This window comes from Fistularia commersonii, chromosome 31 (assembly GCF_037954325.1).
Source record: "Fistularia commersonii isolate RoL2024-O1a breed Wild chromosome 31, RoL_Fcom_v1.0, whole genome shotgun sequence".
Lineage (NCBI taxonomy): Eukaryota > Metazoa > Chordata > Actinopteri > Syngnathiformes > Fistulariidae > Fistularia > Fistularia commersonii.
In genome coordinates this window covers 10253182-10270950 of record NC_141314.1, presented here as the reverse complement: position 1 = coordinate 10270950, position 17769 = coordinate 10253182, and the positions used below count along the sequence as shown (strand labels likewise).

Below are 17769 nucleotides of genomic sequence, written 5' to 3'. Positions count from 1 at the left end.
ACGAGCAGAGCACAGCTGGACGCAGAGGTTTTGGACGCCAACTGCACATGCATGAAATAAACCATAGAAACCGTAGGCGGGGGTTCGCTTTGCCCAGTTGTGTGAAGTCAGGAAGACAAAACGAGCCAGACAGATTTTTAGTAAACTACCTGTTCTTACCCGCTAAAATAAGACGCTAATTCACGTTAGCACAGTGGGACAATGCTATCCAGCTATATTCTGCCGCTTATCCTGCTCTCAGGATCGCAGGGTTCACAATGTTCCCTCATTCGGGGCCATTTTTCCACGTGGAGAACACGCAAACTCAACACAGAAAGGTCCCCTTGTCGGAATCGAAGCAGGGTCCTTCGTGCCGTGAGGCCGAAGCGCTAACCGATGCGCCGCCGTGACGCAACGCAACGACGCTTTTTCTCAAATCGACCATGGGAGTGTTTGAGCGGACGAAAAAAACGATAAGTTGACGGCGTCCCGGATCCTCTCTTCATTCACGGCCATTTGCAAATGAATGAAATTCAACCCTCAGGAATCGTCTCTTCTGTGCAACAACGTCTCCATTAGTATGACGCTCGCTTGTAGCAGCGTGACGAATAGCATTTCTCAGTTCTTTGCCTTCTCATTCACGCACGCACAGATACTTGACTGTCACAACCCCCTTTCTTTTTTTTCCTTAAAACAAGCACTCCCTTTCATAATTGCGCTGGCAACTCCACACATCGGCATCGTTGTTTGGAAAAGATAAAAGACCCCGAGTGATTTCTTCGGGGTAATTTGTTCATTTATCGCATTACCAAGCAGTTTATCTGCATCCTGAATTCTTCTCCTCCCATTCATCCCGGACGCTTACGGCTTGAAAAACCCCCGGATCCTTTCCGCGGCAGAATCCCGAGCCCAGAGTAAACAGCGGCTCTTAGACATGACGAAATGGAGTCGTGAAAAGAAGGATTAGTCGTGTAATTCCTTCGCTCTAGTTGTTCACCTGCCTAATGCTTTTATAACTAGTTGGCAGGAATCTTTTTTTTTTTTTTCTTTTTAAAAATGACCTCTAGGAGCACTCGAGAGGTTGAAGCTGTTGTGATATGCATATAGAGGAACACATCTCGTGCTAATATTAAGGCTGACTTCATTTTTATTCATTTATTTGCAGAAAAATTATTCATTATATAGGACTTAAATTTGAATTAAGATATAAGAAACTTCCAGGTTTACACAGGAAGGATTTTGCATATCACAGTAGCAGCAATCCACACTCCGTTAGCACCGGAATGCTAACATGTTGGGTGCTAGCGAGCAGGTTGGTAATGCTAACTTTGGCGCAGAAGGCATCACAAATACGAGTGAGCGGAGCGTCATCGATCAACAACTGACAAAATGCCCAAGTTCAGGTGGGATAAACCGACCAACCTCCTGGCGAGAGAAGATCTGGGCCCGCAGGAAGCTGTCGAGAACTACGACCACGTCGAAACAAATCCAGCAGCTGGACGAGGACGGAAAGGCGGTCGAATAGATCACGGTGAAGATGCACAGATATGTTTCCTTCACTCATCCATGGGAAAACAAACACAATGTTATCGTTTCAGCTCATGTCTATGCCCTCGTTTTTCCCCCGTCAAATATTGAAATACGATTACTGAATACAGATTGATTATAGATTAATTATAGATTATTTTTTAAATTATAAAACAATCCGTCAGTGACTGAATATTCTTCTTATGACAACTGACTGGCTTCTCCGTCTCCGTCGTGAATGCGTTTCAATTGCATCTATCAATATATAGATAAATAGTTAAAAACATATATATCTGGCATGAATGTAAATCTTCTGAACAACAGTCTGAGGCCATGCCATCGGACCACCGCCGAGGCTGCTCGGCCATGTGCTTCAGAACTGTGTCATTAGACGGCGGCGTACCGCTCAGGGAAAATCCCCCTGCAAGTTGGCAGTGCTATAACAAGCTACCTTAGCAGGAGCCTAAGTCCCCTGCAAGGCACCTCTGATCCATTTCAATCCCCACTTTGGGCTAATAGTAGCACTCAGCAGGTGTACTAGCAGATGGATTAACTGGAGGGATACGTAACTCTGAATGAAGGCAGGCCGCTGGGTTCATTTTTGGGAAAGTATTGGCCGGGATTGATTTGATGTTTCCGTTGGATAATTCAGATATAATAAAACTGCCGACTCCCCGCTAACCGGGTTATTAGAAGTTATTTTGACCCACGTATCAACCGACCCTTCGGTTAATGGGATGTGGTCGTGCATCTTTTCTGCCATGCGGCGGCGGTTTGACCACAAGATAGGAAGCAACTCATACTGCTCGCACTGGATGGGACAGATATAAGAATTCAGTCATCCATTATCTGTACGGCTTATCCTGCAGTCGTGTGGGGTCGGACGAGAAGCGAGGTCATCGAGACGTACAACCATTCAGCCCGTCATTCACAAGTCTGGACAATTAAATGGACCTCCTGCATGGGTGCGAGGAACCCGGAGAACCTGGAGGAACCTCACTGGGAGAACATAGAGACTCCACACAGAAAGGCTCCTTGAATTGGACCTTCTTGCTGTGAGGGAAGTGCTAACCCAGAGGTGTCAAACGAACGGCCCGCGGGCCGGTATCGGCACGCCAAGCGGTCCAATCCGGCCCGTGGAATAAATCTTCAATTTGAAAAAAATACATAAAAATCATGACCTACTTTTTTTAAAATATGAACACAGTTGCTATATTGTCTGCTACGGGCGCAGTGTTTTAGTTAGTGTTAACAACACGGCACAACGCAATGTGACTCAGAACTTGCGGTAGATGGGTCGGTAAATAGCATTTTTACTGATCGTTGGGAATTTTCCTTTGGCTCATCAGCAAGATGTCAAAAAAGAGAAAAGTTTACATGGAGTAAAGGGTTTTCCAAGAAAAACGGACCACGTCTGATTTGCTCGTCCAGTGGAAGTAGGCTGCAGAGGTTTCATAGCCACTTCAACATCCAGGCTACTCAGGGAGACGGAAGTACAAGGACACGCCCACAGATAGGCAGTCAAGGAGCTCTCCAGAACAGGAGCCAGTGGCTGTGGTTGAAAAGATCCAACTTGGGCCTTCAACTGAGCTGATGGCATCTAGGGAGTGAACCTGGGACGCTGGGATTCACTGCCGGACCCTCTGGAGATGTTCTGGGCCAATCAGCGAAACATCCATGAAGGAGGACGCTCACTTGAACCCCACAGAGTCTCATCGGTGCCTTAGGTATCAACACCTGGTCCTACACAACTGATCTAGTGGTTGAGGTTAATAAGAAACCTGTATGCTCGGTGTGGACGCAGCAGCTTTCAGTGCTACTATGAGACCCAAAAATACAACAAAATGCACGGCAATCTGAGAAGATAGAAGTGAGGCACAGTGTTGTTGAAATTGCACTTACTTTTCTGCATGAATCTCAGGTTGTTGGTCATGTATTTTTTAAAGAAACAGTTCATTACATAGAAAGATTTGAATAATTTACCTGTTGTCCTTTACGCTAACACAGCAGAAACATTTGGACTTAGTGCTACTTCTTGGGAAGTAAACCATGATTTTACTAGTCCTTGCCCCTTTGGCAACAAATTAGCCTCCTGCATGTTTTTGGACTGTGAGAAGAAACCCCACGCAGACACGGGGGGGTGAACATGGACATAACCTGGAACCACCTCCATGCTGAAGATCCTAACATTTGTTGCAGAATTGCTGTGGTCGTCATCTGGTCTTACCGGCGCAGGTGAAACACTTCACGTGAAAATGCGTCTCTTGGACTCGAACCACCTCGCCCTTGCACACTTCTCGACATCTCTGACACCGGATTGGTCCGGAGCTTTGCTCACTTCCAGATGAACCCTGGTAATAAGCTGCTGGGAAGAAAGAAAAAGAGATTAAATTTAGAATGCTGGTTTAAATAACCCTCGGAAAAGTTGAGTCACATTTTTCCAAGAGGTGGACGATGCAGTGAAGAGAAGATACGGGGTTGTGGAGCTTGTTCGTTAATTCCACGTACATCGCCATCAGAGGTCTAAATGCAGCTTTGCCTTCACTGCAGCTCGAAGGACAAACAACTTTTCTCCCCGGCAATGTTGTTCGATAAAACCAATGAGCGCAGGTTATAAAGAAAACAAAAACAAAAAAAAGAAAAGCAAGCCAAACCAATCAATAAAACAGAATAACTACTTGACAAAATATCATTGCTTCTCTCTACAAACTGAACGTTGTGCGGAGAAAGCGGAACACGGGGAAAGGCCTCCCGGCAGTTTGTGCAATTACAATATTTATCCAATACAACCTGCGAGCCGTCCCTGAAACGGCAGGCGGGGGTTGAACTACAGCTCTCACAAGTGTTGTCAACACTTGTTCTGGGGCTGTAAAAGTCTGACACATACACAGCTGGGTAAGCTCCGGGATTCCTCTCCTACTGTCTCTACTTCACACACACACACACACACACACACACACACACACACACACACACAGCTTTGAAAGTGGATGGATACGTGAAGAACAAGCGACCATCCTGGTTTCGCATCCGACCAACGGCGAAGTAAATAATTACAGTGTCTTAAATTTAATGGTTTCATCTTTGTGATCGGTCAGACCAGCGATGCTGCACGGCCTAGAAACAGGAATAATGACCAAAAGACAGGAGTTGATGAAGATGTTGAGGTTCTCTTTGGGAGCGACCAGGATGGAGAGGATCGGGAATGAGTCCATCAGAGGAACGGCACATGGTAGATGTTTTGGAGAGAAGGTCGGAGATGGTCGAGTCGTGGACAGAGGAGGGAGAGTGGATATATTGGTAGGAGGAGAAGATTTAGGAGAATGGGGGTAGATGGTGGAGGTTGATTCGCTTTGTCGACTCATGAAGGGAAAAGCCGAAAGGAGAAGAAGAAGATCCTCGTTTGCAGACGATACTGTGATCTATAGTGAGATGTTTGCAGATGACTTTGTGATTTGGAGATGCAGGAGGTGGAGGTTTAAGAACGGAGGGTCAGCAGCCCGGGGGGATGCAGGGGGTGGAGAAAAGTGTCAGGGTCGATAGAAGAATGGCATCCAAAATTAAAGGTGTAGAGGACGGTGGTGAAAGCAGCCGTGTTGTCTGGTGCGGGTACAGAAGTAGAGGTGAAGATGTGGAGGTTCTTTTTGGGACTGAGGAGAATGAAGTGGATCAGGAAGGAGTTCATCAGAGGGACAGCACATGGTAGCTGATCTGGAGATAAAGTCAGACTGAGATGGTTTGGACATGGACAGAAGAGGGAGGGTGGAGATCTGGGTAGAAGGATGCTGAGGTTGGAGCTGCCAGGCTGGAGATCTAGAAAAACCAGAGAGGAGGTTTATGGATGGAGGGGAAGAGGTGAGTTGGCGTGAGGAGAAATCAGGAAAGATGCCCTGAAGGGACGGGCCCAGAGGAGAAGAGCCTCTTCTACCTGAGAAAGCTGGGGAGCTTCCAGACCTCCTCTGCTGGTGAACTTACAATTGTGCCATCAGCATTGTGTTCTGATGTTTGGCTTCCTGGGCTGGTTTTCAAGCTCCACAAAAGCAGACCAGCAGCCATGTGGTGACAATCAAGATGTAGTACCGTCTACACCAGGGGTGGGCAAACTACGGCCCGCGGGCCACATCTGGCCCGTTGGTCTTTTTAATCCGGCCCGCCAAAGATTGGAACAGAATTCATACTTGATGTGAATGATCGGATCAAAGAATGCGGGAGCTTAAACAGGATATTATTTCATCTTTGGAGCTACTTTACGCTTGAGAATTTTCCTGAGCTGAATGACACAGATTGGCTTTGTGATTTAGCCTTTATCGTGGACATACTGACACACATGAATGATCTAGATGTGAAGCTACAAAGGAAAAACTGGTTTGTGCTTGAAACGCAAGCAAACATCAGAGCCTTCAAAACCCCGCTGGTTTTATTTAAAAGCAAATGTCAGTCTGATATGTACTGTTACCAATAGCGTTTGGTTTTTATATGGATCGTATCTTGTGGTGACCTGGTCAATGCGGCCCCTGAGCCAAAAAAGTTTGCCCATCCCTGGTCTACAAGCTGTCTCAGGAGAGTGCAGAACATCCAGCTCATCACGGGTTCCACCCGCTGCCCTCAGGTCAAAGGTACATTTCCACACATCCCCAAACAAAAAGGCTTGCCAACAGCCTGTACCCTCAGGTCATAAGACTGCTAAACTCAAGATAAGGATGTCACGGGAGCGGACTCGGGCAGGGAACCACACCTTCGAGGCTGAGATCAGGGTTGAAGCGCTTTATTTTAGGTAGGCAGGGTGTCGCTGGCAATTCCCTGGCCCCGAGACAGAGTCGCACAAGGCTGGGTCTCACCAGGACGGGCCCCGGGTAGGGTCAAGGCAGGATCTCCGACAGGGTCAAGGCCCGGTGGTCCACCAGGGGGGTCCCACGAGGTCAGGGTCGGAAGGTCCAGAGGGGGCTCTCGCAGGGTGGGGGTCCAGTCGTGACAGGGATCCGCAGCGGTCAGGGTTGTTGGACAACCGCAATCCCCCGGTAGAGCGTGCCGCTGCCCTTTATAGGGATCTTGATTAGCGGCCGCTGCTGCAGCTGGCGCCGATTACGAATTGAACCCAGGTGTGATACCCTGACAAAGGACCGCTGACAAATGTCCAGACTGCTTAAAACTGCTTAAATGTTTACACTGGGGTTATTTATGGGGGGTTTCTGGGGTTATTTATGGGGATTGTTGGGGGTCAAGGCACCGGCGGCACTTTGTTATATTATACCGTGCCGCTTTAAATCAGGAAGTGAACGACGCGGTGTTCTTGCTCCATACATAATTTCATCGCCTTCCGGACAATAACAATAAATCAGGAATCTGAATCTGAAGAAGCCATAGCTTGAACCTGCAGGCTGTGAAGGTTTTACAAAATCAAGAAAGGAAACAGCGAGCACCTGCACTCGCGCCCTTCTTTAGCTCCATCTTCCTGGAGAGAGCGTACGAGTGGCCCTACACTCCATGGAAGGGGTATAATAGCAGGGTTACCAGCTGGCCTTCATCGCTACCTGAGTAGCTGACTGAAGGACTTCAGCCGGCGTGATTCCATTTTCCCTGGACGGATCTCGAAGGACGCGCGGCACTTAAAGCGTCTAACAGCCGTGCGCGCTCCGCCACGTCGATCCGGCGGACCGTGCGACCGCACATGTCCACGAGCATCGCGGAAAAACACGTTTTGTTTACTTTCTGGTCCGAACGGGCGCAGGACAAAAATGCGAGCGCGATTAATTCCTCCTCCAAATCTCCCACAGTCAAGTCCTCAGTTAGCTCATTGTTTCGCTCACAATGCTGGCAGCGCAACTGGAACCCGCTAACCTGCCCGATGAGTTCTCCGCCTCTGGCTCGGATAATGGCGCTCGCTTGTAAACACAGAGGGAAGGGAATGCAAAGTATGGCTTCAGATTTATCTCCAGTCACATTAATTCACGGCGTTCCCTGACCCAACGTCTAGTTCTGGCGCTGACGTTTCAAAAAACGTGCCAAAAGCTATTGGCGCTCGAATATCCGTCCCGAGGTAAATAATAGCGACAGCCCGCATCGGACGCGACCGGCGGAGGCGGAGCCAAGGCGAGGATCCACTCCAATCCACTCCAATTTGCCTAATTTCATTAAATAAATGCTTATTTAACTTGTAGAGTGTGCATGACAAAAGGCTACACCTAAGCAGGGGATCCACGGCTCAATCGGATCAAGGGCTTAGGAATTACATAACTCCTTCTAAATGTGTGCGTCTCCGCCGTCGTCAACAACGCCGAGAGCTCCCCCGCTTAAAGCCGTCGCAGAGTTCTTGAACGGCCGGCGGCATACTTTCCCACGCCGTTTCCGTAGCGATGGCCCTCAGAGCGACAGGTGTGATCGGATGACTCGGCCTCGGGCGGGCGTCCCGGCGGGAGGATACAGCCTCCGGCGGACGGGCCGGGGTCACCGAGGCAGGCGGCTACATCTGGCTAGCCGGCTAGCTAGCTAGCCAGTTCTCTATTTCTATGTAGTCCTATTGTGAATGTGAGACGTCTGAATGAAAGAGTGAAGGTTGCGAATGGTTGAAGGGAAAAAGCGAGCGCCGGTTTGTGTGTGTGTGTGTGTGTGTAGGGTGTGTGAATGGCTGCACGTGACGCCCCGCAAAGAATGAATTAAACGTCAGCGCTTCCTGGACCTCATTGGACGAATCCATAGCAGCTGATGTTCGAGGCCTGAGAGCCGTTTGGAACGGGTGAGCAGACGCTCTTCATAGAAGCTCATTAAATGGAAATATGAGCGTGACTTCTGGTTTTGCTGAGTCGTGAGCGTCTGCGCCTTCAGTCAAACTCGGCCGAATGATTCTGGCGGCTGCCCAAATCTGAACAAATCACCATCCCTATCAATAAACTGGAGTTCTCTCCCTCCATCCAACATCTCCCACCCTCTTCATCAAGCCCTGGACCTGCCAGGACCTTGGGAAGAGCAATTCATCAACGCCATCGCAGCATCCTGTAATGTCACAACGTTCTGCGACTGTTTGGAGAGAGAGAAGGTCAACATGGGGGCGTCGGCCCTGCGATGAGCGCGAATCACGGAGACGGGAAATGCCTCGGAGAGCAGCGTTTACGAGCCGTGGGATTTTCATGATTCAAAATGGGCGAACAATATGAAGGGGAACTGGACTGGAGCTTTTCTCCAGGAGTTCCTTTTGCGGAGCAAAAACAATAGCGGCCTGATTTTTGGCTAACTAAGGACCGATTGTATCTGTGTGTGCAAACAAAGACAAATGCTGGGAATGAAATGCGTGCCAGCTGCGTTTGACTTGACGCTAATCAGTGAATCGGTGAATCGGTGAATCAGTGAATCAGAGAATAAACGAATCAGCGAATCAGCAAATCAGAGAATAAACGAATCAGTGAATCAAAGAATCAGCAAATCAGCAAATAAGAGAATAAACGAATCAGTGAATCAGTGAATCAGTGAATTACCAAATCAGCGAATCAGCAAATCAGCAAATCAGCGAATCAGTGAATCAGCGTTCCTGTTTACATCCGGGCATCTCGGCCTTTATGGAACCAAAGTGTCTGTTAGAGAGCCGAGCTTCTTGTCTGTTGGTTCGGGACCGTTATCCTGATGACGCAGGGAATCTTCAAATCTTTGTACTTCAGACCTTAAAACACTTGATAGCAAGTTACATTTTATTACAATTACAATTTATATTTTATTGTATTTCTTACTCTCCCTCCTTCCTACTATTATCTATCATTGTTATGTTTTTGCTTGAAACTGGCACAACAATTTCCTTCGGGACAAATAAAGTTGTTCTTATCTTATCTTATCTTATCTTATGACAAGAACGGGCAGAAACGCATGTCTTCAGCATTGAGGTAAACTAGCTGAAGATCGAGTCAAACACAAAATACATCTGGTTGGTCTAAACATGCTTTTTTGATTTCCCAGAACTACAAATGTGCTCTACATGGAGAGCATGGCTTCGACCAAAACCCAATCCAGCATCAACACGGCTAAAGGACAACGACAATGCTCTGACGTTGATGTTATGGTGTTCTTCAAGCAGAAACACATCCTCGACCATCTCGCCAGACGTCACTGCCTCTGGAGGCTCCACGCCGGCTCAGGATGAAACGACTCGTTGACATTTATTGACATTATGACGGACCGAAGATGGAGAATAAATCAATACATGCGGGGAATTGAACAATTTAGAGCCTTTTTTCCAGGTGTTTGTGTGAATTGTGAGGCGCCTTCATTCATTTTCCATCCCACCCATCCCGTCTCATTCGCACATCTGGACAATTTCGGGTCTCCAGTGAACCCCCTGAATGTTTGAGAACACGTGGAGAACATGGAGGCTCCACACAGAAAGGCTGGGGGTTTGAATATTTTACTTTTCCATTATTTCCACATCGCTCAGTCTTACTAAAAATAAGAAGGAAGCTCTTTAATTAGTCACATCCAGGACCTTCATATCCTCTCACGACGTCCATAAATCTTCTCTTTGGTCCTCCTCGAGACCAGGAGCCGGCGACCAGCGGCTCCCTGCGGCTTTTGAAAATAATTGAGTTTTGAATTATTATGTATTTTATTTTAGTTTGTATATTTTTAATTCGTTGTCATTTTAAATTTGAACATTTAAAATAAAATGTGTTCTAAATAAATAAAATAAAATAAAATAAAATAAAATAAAATAAAATAAAATAAAATAAAATAAAATAAAATGTGTTCAAATATTTTTGTCACACTTGATAAACAACTACACGCGTCGGAAAAAAAGGGGACGAGAATGGAAATTTTTTTGTAGCCGGTGGATCATTTAAGTTTGGCTTTTTTTTAAATAAATTAAATATTAATATAATATCATAAATATAATATTTATTATGTTAAATAATAGAAAAAGGACTCAAATAAACATTGAGTATTTTTCTTAAAAGTAACCTTTGACCAAACTTTTTTTTTTACAGAGTTCAAAAAGATTTTGTCACATACAGAAATGTCATTTTCTATGTGCAACACATTTTGTTTCTACATTCAGAGCTTTCACTGTCACACGCACGGTTTAGAAACATGTTCCCCTGTACAGTGAAATTCTTCCTTTGCTGGATACATAAAGCATAAAGACAAAAAACGTATATATAACGTTATATGCCGTGTTACTTCATTTTAAATGTCAAAAGGGCTGCGCTGCCCGTGCTGTTTTCTTTACTCTAAATGTCTCTGAGTGGGAAAGGTTGCAAATCCTTGAACCTCCAATTCCAGCATATATTGACTCTCCATCTCTGACCTTCTCTCCGAAACATCTATCGTCCCTCTGATGGACTCATTCCTGATCCTATCCGTCCTGGTGGCTCCCAAAGAGAACCTCATCATCTTCATCTCTGAATAAATATCAAAAATATCACATATTAAATATAAGTTCCTGAGATTTGGGGATTTTGCCTCCCTGGATTTAACATCACTAGAACTTAGAACACACATCTACTCGCGCACATAAACATAACCTGACGCTGACGAGCAGGTCCACCAGCCAGACCGGGACCACACACACACGTGTGTGTGTGTGTGTGTGTGTGTGTGGACGGCCTCTGGGTGATCACATCCAATGCAGCGGAAAACACAGCACACACACACCGCAGCTTAACAGGCCCGTTCATGTCTGAGGCTTCAGAGGGCGGACATATGTTTGCCCGGAGGTAAAAAACGAGGTTCTTTCGTGACCTCTGACCCTCAGACCCCGTGTTCCACCGCCATCTGCGCAGGTTAGCGCCGCAGCCAGCCACGTGCACGTGGGTTTAATCACCTGCGCCGCTCCTCCCTCCGCTGACAGCCCGGAGAGGAATTTGACAACTCGGCGAGGAGAATGTGTTTTTCTGAGGAGGCCCAAACAGCTCGGGATGTGGGTTCTTGGATTTCTTTTTTTTTTTTTTTGCAGATCCAAGCGGACGGATCAACCGGTGGCACCTCGGCGAGAACTTCCACCCCCCCCACCCCCCACCCCCCCGCCCGCCCCGGAGGGAAAGCCCTGATTCAGCTGACAGGGGATCAGGGTCGGCGTCAGCTGATGCAAGGTCAGTCGAGCATCATGGCCGACCCCCGGGACCCTCAGGACCCTCAGGACCCTCAGAACCCTCAGGACGCCCCCCCCCCCCCGTGTTTGCAACTTCACGCCGGACGCCGACCTCCGGGGTGACGAGGAGATCTTCAAGTTGCTGGAGATCCCTGGAGAAGAAGGAGAAGGTCCACCTTGGCGTCTGAGGGAGCGGGCCGGTGGGAAATCTTAAAAGATGTGGGGCAAAATGGTCGAGGAGATGCAAATGTCTTTGCAGAACACGCGTGGATAAGGTGTGTGTGCATGTGTGTGTGTGTGTGTGTCCAGAGGCAGGTATTGTCCTTGCATGAGGCAGAGAGGGTGGACTGGACTTACCGCCGGAACTCATGATGCCCACCGAGAAGGTTGCGTCGACGGTAATCCCATACAGCAGGAGCGCTTCACTCCACCCGGGTCATGGAAGTCACATAAAAAGCCGAGAGCATCCAGAGGAGGTCAGGCTGAGGGATGCTCCTCACTCTCCACGCCGCTGCTCCGGATCCATCTCCGGGCGTGAATCAGGAGCTCAGAGGAGACCTGGATGGATGGGATCCGATCATCTGGAGAAACACTTCCGACACGGTTCTGCTCCGGCGGGTTCCTCCCTTCACCTCCCGACTGACTCTTCTTCTCCTCCTCCTCCTTCTTCTCTTCTCTTCTCTGCTGCTGTCACCGCGCGGATCGCACGGTTTCGTCAAGCTCCCGGGAGTCACCATCTACTTCCGGTTTCACTTTTCCCAAAATAAAAGCGACAACGTGAGCACTCGATTTGCCGCTCAAGTAAAAAGTGAATAACAACATTTTCAGATTTTTTTTTTTTTTTGTACAAGAATTGCATCATATTCGTTACAATTAAACATTTAATCACAATTCAAAAGCGTTTATACAGAAGTAAGTATCAGAACCCTCTTGTGCTTTTTCTGTTTACTCCCACAGTAACGTAACGGGGACTTCACGATTTGTTTAACTTTTACATCTGACCAAAACTAAAAGGGGATTACAGTCTAAACTCAGACCACAGCGGCGTGAAAACAACCCACGCAAATGACACTTTCCACTCGCTCCTCTGGTGCTTTTATTTTGAAACGGAAGTGGCCTGTTGGTCGTGTCACTCCACGCATCCGCCCTCAATTCCTGCGCTTGACGGAGCCTCTTTGCCCCCTGCGGCGAGCCAGCTCCCCGACAAAAACAAATGATTAATGAATTAATAAACCAAATAAATAAAGAAATACAACTCATCTTTCAATCAGAATCCAATGCGGAGAACATCAAAGGCCTCTCATTTTGAAAGAGCGATTCATGAAAGCGGATTAATGTTTTTTTTTTTTGTTTGTTTTTCTTTTTTTAAATGATGTATTCATTTTTTTAAATGTCTTTTTACTCGCTTAAAATACATTTTTTGTTTTACTGTCAGGACAGGCGGCGCTCGCAGCTCCAAAGTGTCGTGACACCGCCCTCTTCTGGAAAAAGCACGTAAACAAATGAAGCTAATCGGATTATTCGCAGTGAAATCGCGGCTGGAGGCCGGATGAAGGTGGAGGCTGCAGGGGAGGAGCTGCTGGGGGTGGAGGGGGGTTATTTGCAAAATATGGAAAAAAATAAACCACATCATATGAACAAAGGCGAGTTTAAATAGTTTGTGTCTCAGCTGGAGGATTAAGGTGAGTCGTTGTGACCGGAGTGCACACTGATTTAGCTGTGTTGGGCAATTATTTTCTTATTTCTTATTTAATTTTTATGCGTGGGCCAACTCGGTGTCATGTAAATTAAAATGAAAATTGCAATTTAAAACTGCCATTTTTTGGAGGGGGGGGCATTTTATTTCAACTTTAAAATCAAGAATGATCCTTTAAATGTACTGATGCTCTTTTGTATGTCATCATCCATGCAAAATTAAACAAAATGAAAAGATAAGGAGTTTCTAAATTCAATATTGATTTTAAATACCGTATTTTCACGACCATAAGGCGCAGATAAAAGTCTTAGATTTTCTTCAAAATGTGCGGCGCGCCCTATAGTGCAGTGCGCCCTGTGTGTGTGTGTTGTTGTTGTAAGGCGGACGTAGTAGAGGACACCATGAGAACGTTAAAGGGGGAAGTGTGGGCGTGGATTGTATATAAAACCTGCGCCTTATGTGTGTGTTAAATACAGTAATGGCACACATAACTGAGACTGTGCCTTTTAGTGCAGTGCGCCTTATGGTCGTGAAAATACGGTACTTTAAAATAATCCAAGAAAATAGTTTGCCGTAAAATGTGATCCGCAATCCAGACGTCCAACCATTCATCCTCTCATTCACACATTAATATACAGAACAACAACTATTTCGTGTGTCATCTGCACACCGTATTGAGATACAGTAAACCCTTGTTTTCGCGGGGGTTACGTTCCAAAAAGAACCCGTGATAGGCAAAATCCATGAAGTAGAAACCTTTATTTTTTTTTTACAATTATCATACAATTAAATACTCTATTATACATTGCTGCTGTCGTCCTAATGTTTTTTTCTTCCTTCTTTATGGAACGAACGGAAGATTCATTAATTCCGTAATGCCGACCTACAGCCGCATAGCTTTTACCTTCCCTTAGCATGTCCAGAAGTTTAACTTTATCTGCGATAGATAGCATCTTCCGCTGCCTTTCGGGCCCTGCAAGGTGCTTTTGTCGCTCAAGAGCGTTTTGTCAACATTATGGGGTTTTAGGGGATTTGCAAGAGAATTTGCACGTACGTAATGTAAATTCGGCAAGCTGTTTTACGTACGTGTACATATTAAACTGCAACATTATTGACGCACAGGTAGAGAAGAAGCGGAGTGACGTCTTAGCCAATCAAAATGCAGAACACAATGCACCATGCAAATCCGTGAAGTAGCGAAACCGTGAAAAGTAAACCGCGTTATCGCGAGGGATCACTGTATCTACAACTATTCACCCTCTCACTCACATGTTAATAGACACACAACCATTCACTGTGTCATCTGCATATCATATTAAAACACACAACCATTCACCCTTTCACACACACATCATCTGTTGTTGTGCAACGATTCACTCCCTCATGTAAACATCACACTGTGTCAAGGCCCTCCACCATTCACACTATCGTGTTTTGGCCGTGGGAGGAACCCTGGCAGACACGAGGAGAACCCACGTGCACAAGGGATACCATGCGATGAAACGCCACACGTGCACGTTCCTCTCAGAGCGTCACGTCGTCGCAGGCCGGCGTCACACACCTGCAGCTCCTCAGACAACATTTCCAGTTTGTCACCGTTTTCATTTGGATCGTTGAAGACCTGCAGCTCCCAGTCGATCAGTGTTGTTTCCACAGTGTGTGTGTGTGTGTGTGTGTGTGTGTGTGTGTGTGTGTGTGTGTGTGTGAGGAGGCGAAAACAGGAAGCCGTCCTTCCTTTTCAACAGAGGGGCAGCGGTGGGGGTGCCAAAGGCAAACATTTCCTCATGTCAGCTTCATCAACGTCCGTTTCCTCAGACGGAGGAAATCCAATCTGATCAATCAATCAATCAATTGATTAATGTCAATCAATATGGAACACACCACAAAGCATAAATGTTCTGTGCTAACACATCCAACATTCACACACACCAATGGCGGCTGCGTTGCAAGGTATTAAAGCCTGTCTGTTAAAGCAGACTCTCTGTCACACACACGCACGCACACACACACACACACACACACACACGCACACACACACACACACTCACACACACTCTTTCTCTCTGTCGACCTGCACTACAGACACTGTAAACAATCACTGTGGAATATTTCACTATCATAGTTGTAATAATAATAAAAAACTACCTCCTCGCTTCACTTCAGCCTTGTAAATTTAAATTATCGCTCCTACTTGTTTACATGTTCACATTTTGCTCTTGTTTTTCCTCTTATTTTGCTCCTCTATCATTTTTCTTTTTACGGCTCGAACCGGATCTGGATACAAAGTTGGTTCCACATATTGTGAGGTGTGCTGGTATGACAATAAAAGTTCCTTGGAACCGGGGGTTCGGCCTACCGAGAAAAGTTGGCCAGCAGGTTTTTAAAAGGTTACATTCACATCGGAGCTGAAATGGGCGGAACAGATGAAACCGGGGTTAAAATGTAAATATGTGAAGTGACACTGCGGTTTGAGGTTCAAAATATTTATAAAAAATGCTTAAATGTGATTTAACAATTAAAATGGATACACAATCAGAAGCGTGTGTGTTGAAAACAAAACAAGCAAGTGTATCAGACCATAAATCAGGGGCCAAATGGTGTGTGTCATGAGAAAATATGGTGAAAATAAAAAAAGAAAGCGAGCTTGAGAAAAAACAAACAAAAAAAAACTTGCACATCCGCGCCCAGTTAGGGATGGTTGCCGGACCGGGAAAAAGGTAAAAATAAAAGTATGCGAACCAAGAAGAGCTCCAATGGGGCTCCATTGAGCTCCAATGAGGACTTTATTTATTTCAGCATTATTTCATAATTTTATTTCAGACGTATTTATTTGTTATATTTCAGCATTATTTATTTTATTCCAGTCTTATTTATCTATTTCAGAATTCTTTATTTACTTTATTTCAGCATTATTTATTTACTTTTTTCAGCATTATTTATTTACTTTTTTCAACATTATTTATTTACTTTATTTCAGCATTATTTATTTTATTTCAGCATTATTTATTAACTTTTTTCAGCATTATTTATTTACGTTATTTCAGCCTTATTTATTTACTTGATTTCAGCCTAATTTATTTACTTTATTTCAGCATTATTTAATTTTCTCAGCATTATTTATGTACTTTATTCCAGCAATATTTATTTAATTTCAGCCTTAATTAATCTATTTCAGCCTTATTTATTTACTTGATTTCAACCTTATTTATTTACTTGATTTCAGCCTAATTTATCTACTTTATTCCAGCAATATTTATTTTATTTCAGCCTTGTTTATTTACTTTATTTCAGCTTTATTTAATTTATTTCAGCCTTATCTATTTACTTTATTTCAGCATTATCTACTTTATTTCAGCACCTGAATAAGAGCCAATGTGACTCGATTTGTTGCCCTGAAATAATGCTAAAATAATTGGTCTTGGCATTGGAGCCCTCTTGGTGTGCGCACTTTTTTAAACCTTTTTGGAGAATAAAAATAAAGACACACTTATCACCGAGCGAACATGTGACGGAGGCCTGATGTGACGCTCGGTTGGCGTGCAAACGTTTTTTGTAACGCAACTCAGGGTTGTGTTTTCTGTTTGTCCACCACGCCGACTTCATGTGTCCATTATCAGAATCACCGATCAGCAGAATTCTGCATTCTTCGCTAACCCTCACAATCCTTGCCCTTTGTCAACGTGCAGAGCACACACACACACACACACACACACACACACACACACACACACACACACACACACACACACACACACACACACACACACACACACACGGTGAAAATCCACCCTGTAATGCTATACTCCATTCTCTGGCGATTCCCCTTATATCTGCTTCTATTCCACACACCCACATTCTCTTTCTTTCCCCCAAACACACACACAAATACACACACACACACACACACACACACACACACACACACTTTTGCACACAGAGCAGAATAAATGGTCTGTGTCCGGCGGTCTTGTGTAGCCAATTGCACAGTCACATGTGCAGCGCCTGGCTGAGCCAGGCTGACATTCTGCATTCAGGGTGACTTTGTGGCATTGCACTGGGGGCCACACACACACACACACACACACAGACAGACACACACACACACACACACAATCAGTGGCCCCGGTTTATATTTAACTAGGGAAACACGCGAGAAGCCGGGTCACAAATGAAGATGGACAGAAAGCGAGGGAGTGTCATTGATAAGCTGCTGCACAAGATACCGGGGAGTGTGTGTGTGTGTGTGTGTTTGTGTGTGTGTGTGTGTGTGTGTTACACTTAATGCAAGTGGTGTAGAACATGAGGTCAAATAGTTAACATATCTCAGCATTGCCAGCAGGAATGCACACGTGTGTCTGTGTGTGTTAACAAGGGTTTTTGGAATAACAGCAGATATAAGTGGAAAAAAAGAAGCATAGCTTTACAGTGTGTGTGTGTGTGTGTGTGTGTGTGTGTGTGTGTGAGCCAGCGAGTGGGGAAGTCAGAGAGACAATGGAAGTGA

The 17769-nt window shown here is 45.5% G+C and overlaps 1 protein-coding gene across 3 annotated transcripts in view; it reads right to left on the bottom strand.

The window, feature by feature from the left end:
- Nucleotides 1–12465, bottom strand: part of ablim3 (actin binding LIM protein family, member 3) — a 52069-nt gene extending 39604 nt beyond the window's left edge. Inside the window, exons 1-3 of one of the 3 annotated variants that reach the window (XM_086178629.1) lie at nucleotides 11930–12465; nucleotides 10790–10883; nucleotides 3734–3868 (exon numbers count right to left, since the gene is read on the bottom strand). In XM_086178629.1, the coding sequence (XP_086034755.1) occupies nucleotides 3734–3868; nucleotides 10790–10805 (151 nt within the window). In that variant the 5' untranslated portion in view covers nucleotides 10806–10883; nucleotides 11930–12465. Of the gene's footprint in view, nucleotides 1–3733; nucleotides 3872–10789; nucleotides 10884–11929 lie in introns of all 3 variants that reach the window. The other 2 variants (XM_086178627.1, XM_086178628.1) reach the window with 2 other exon arrangements.
- Between the last annotated feature and the right edge of the window lie 5304 nt (nucleotides 12466–17769).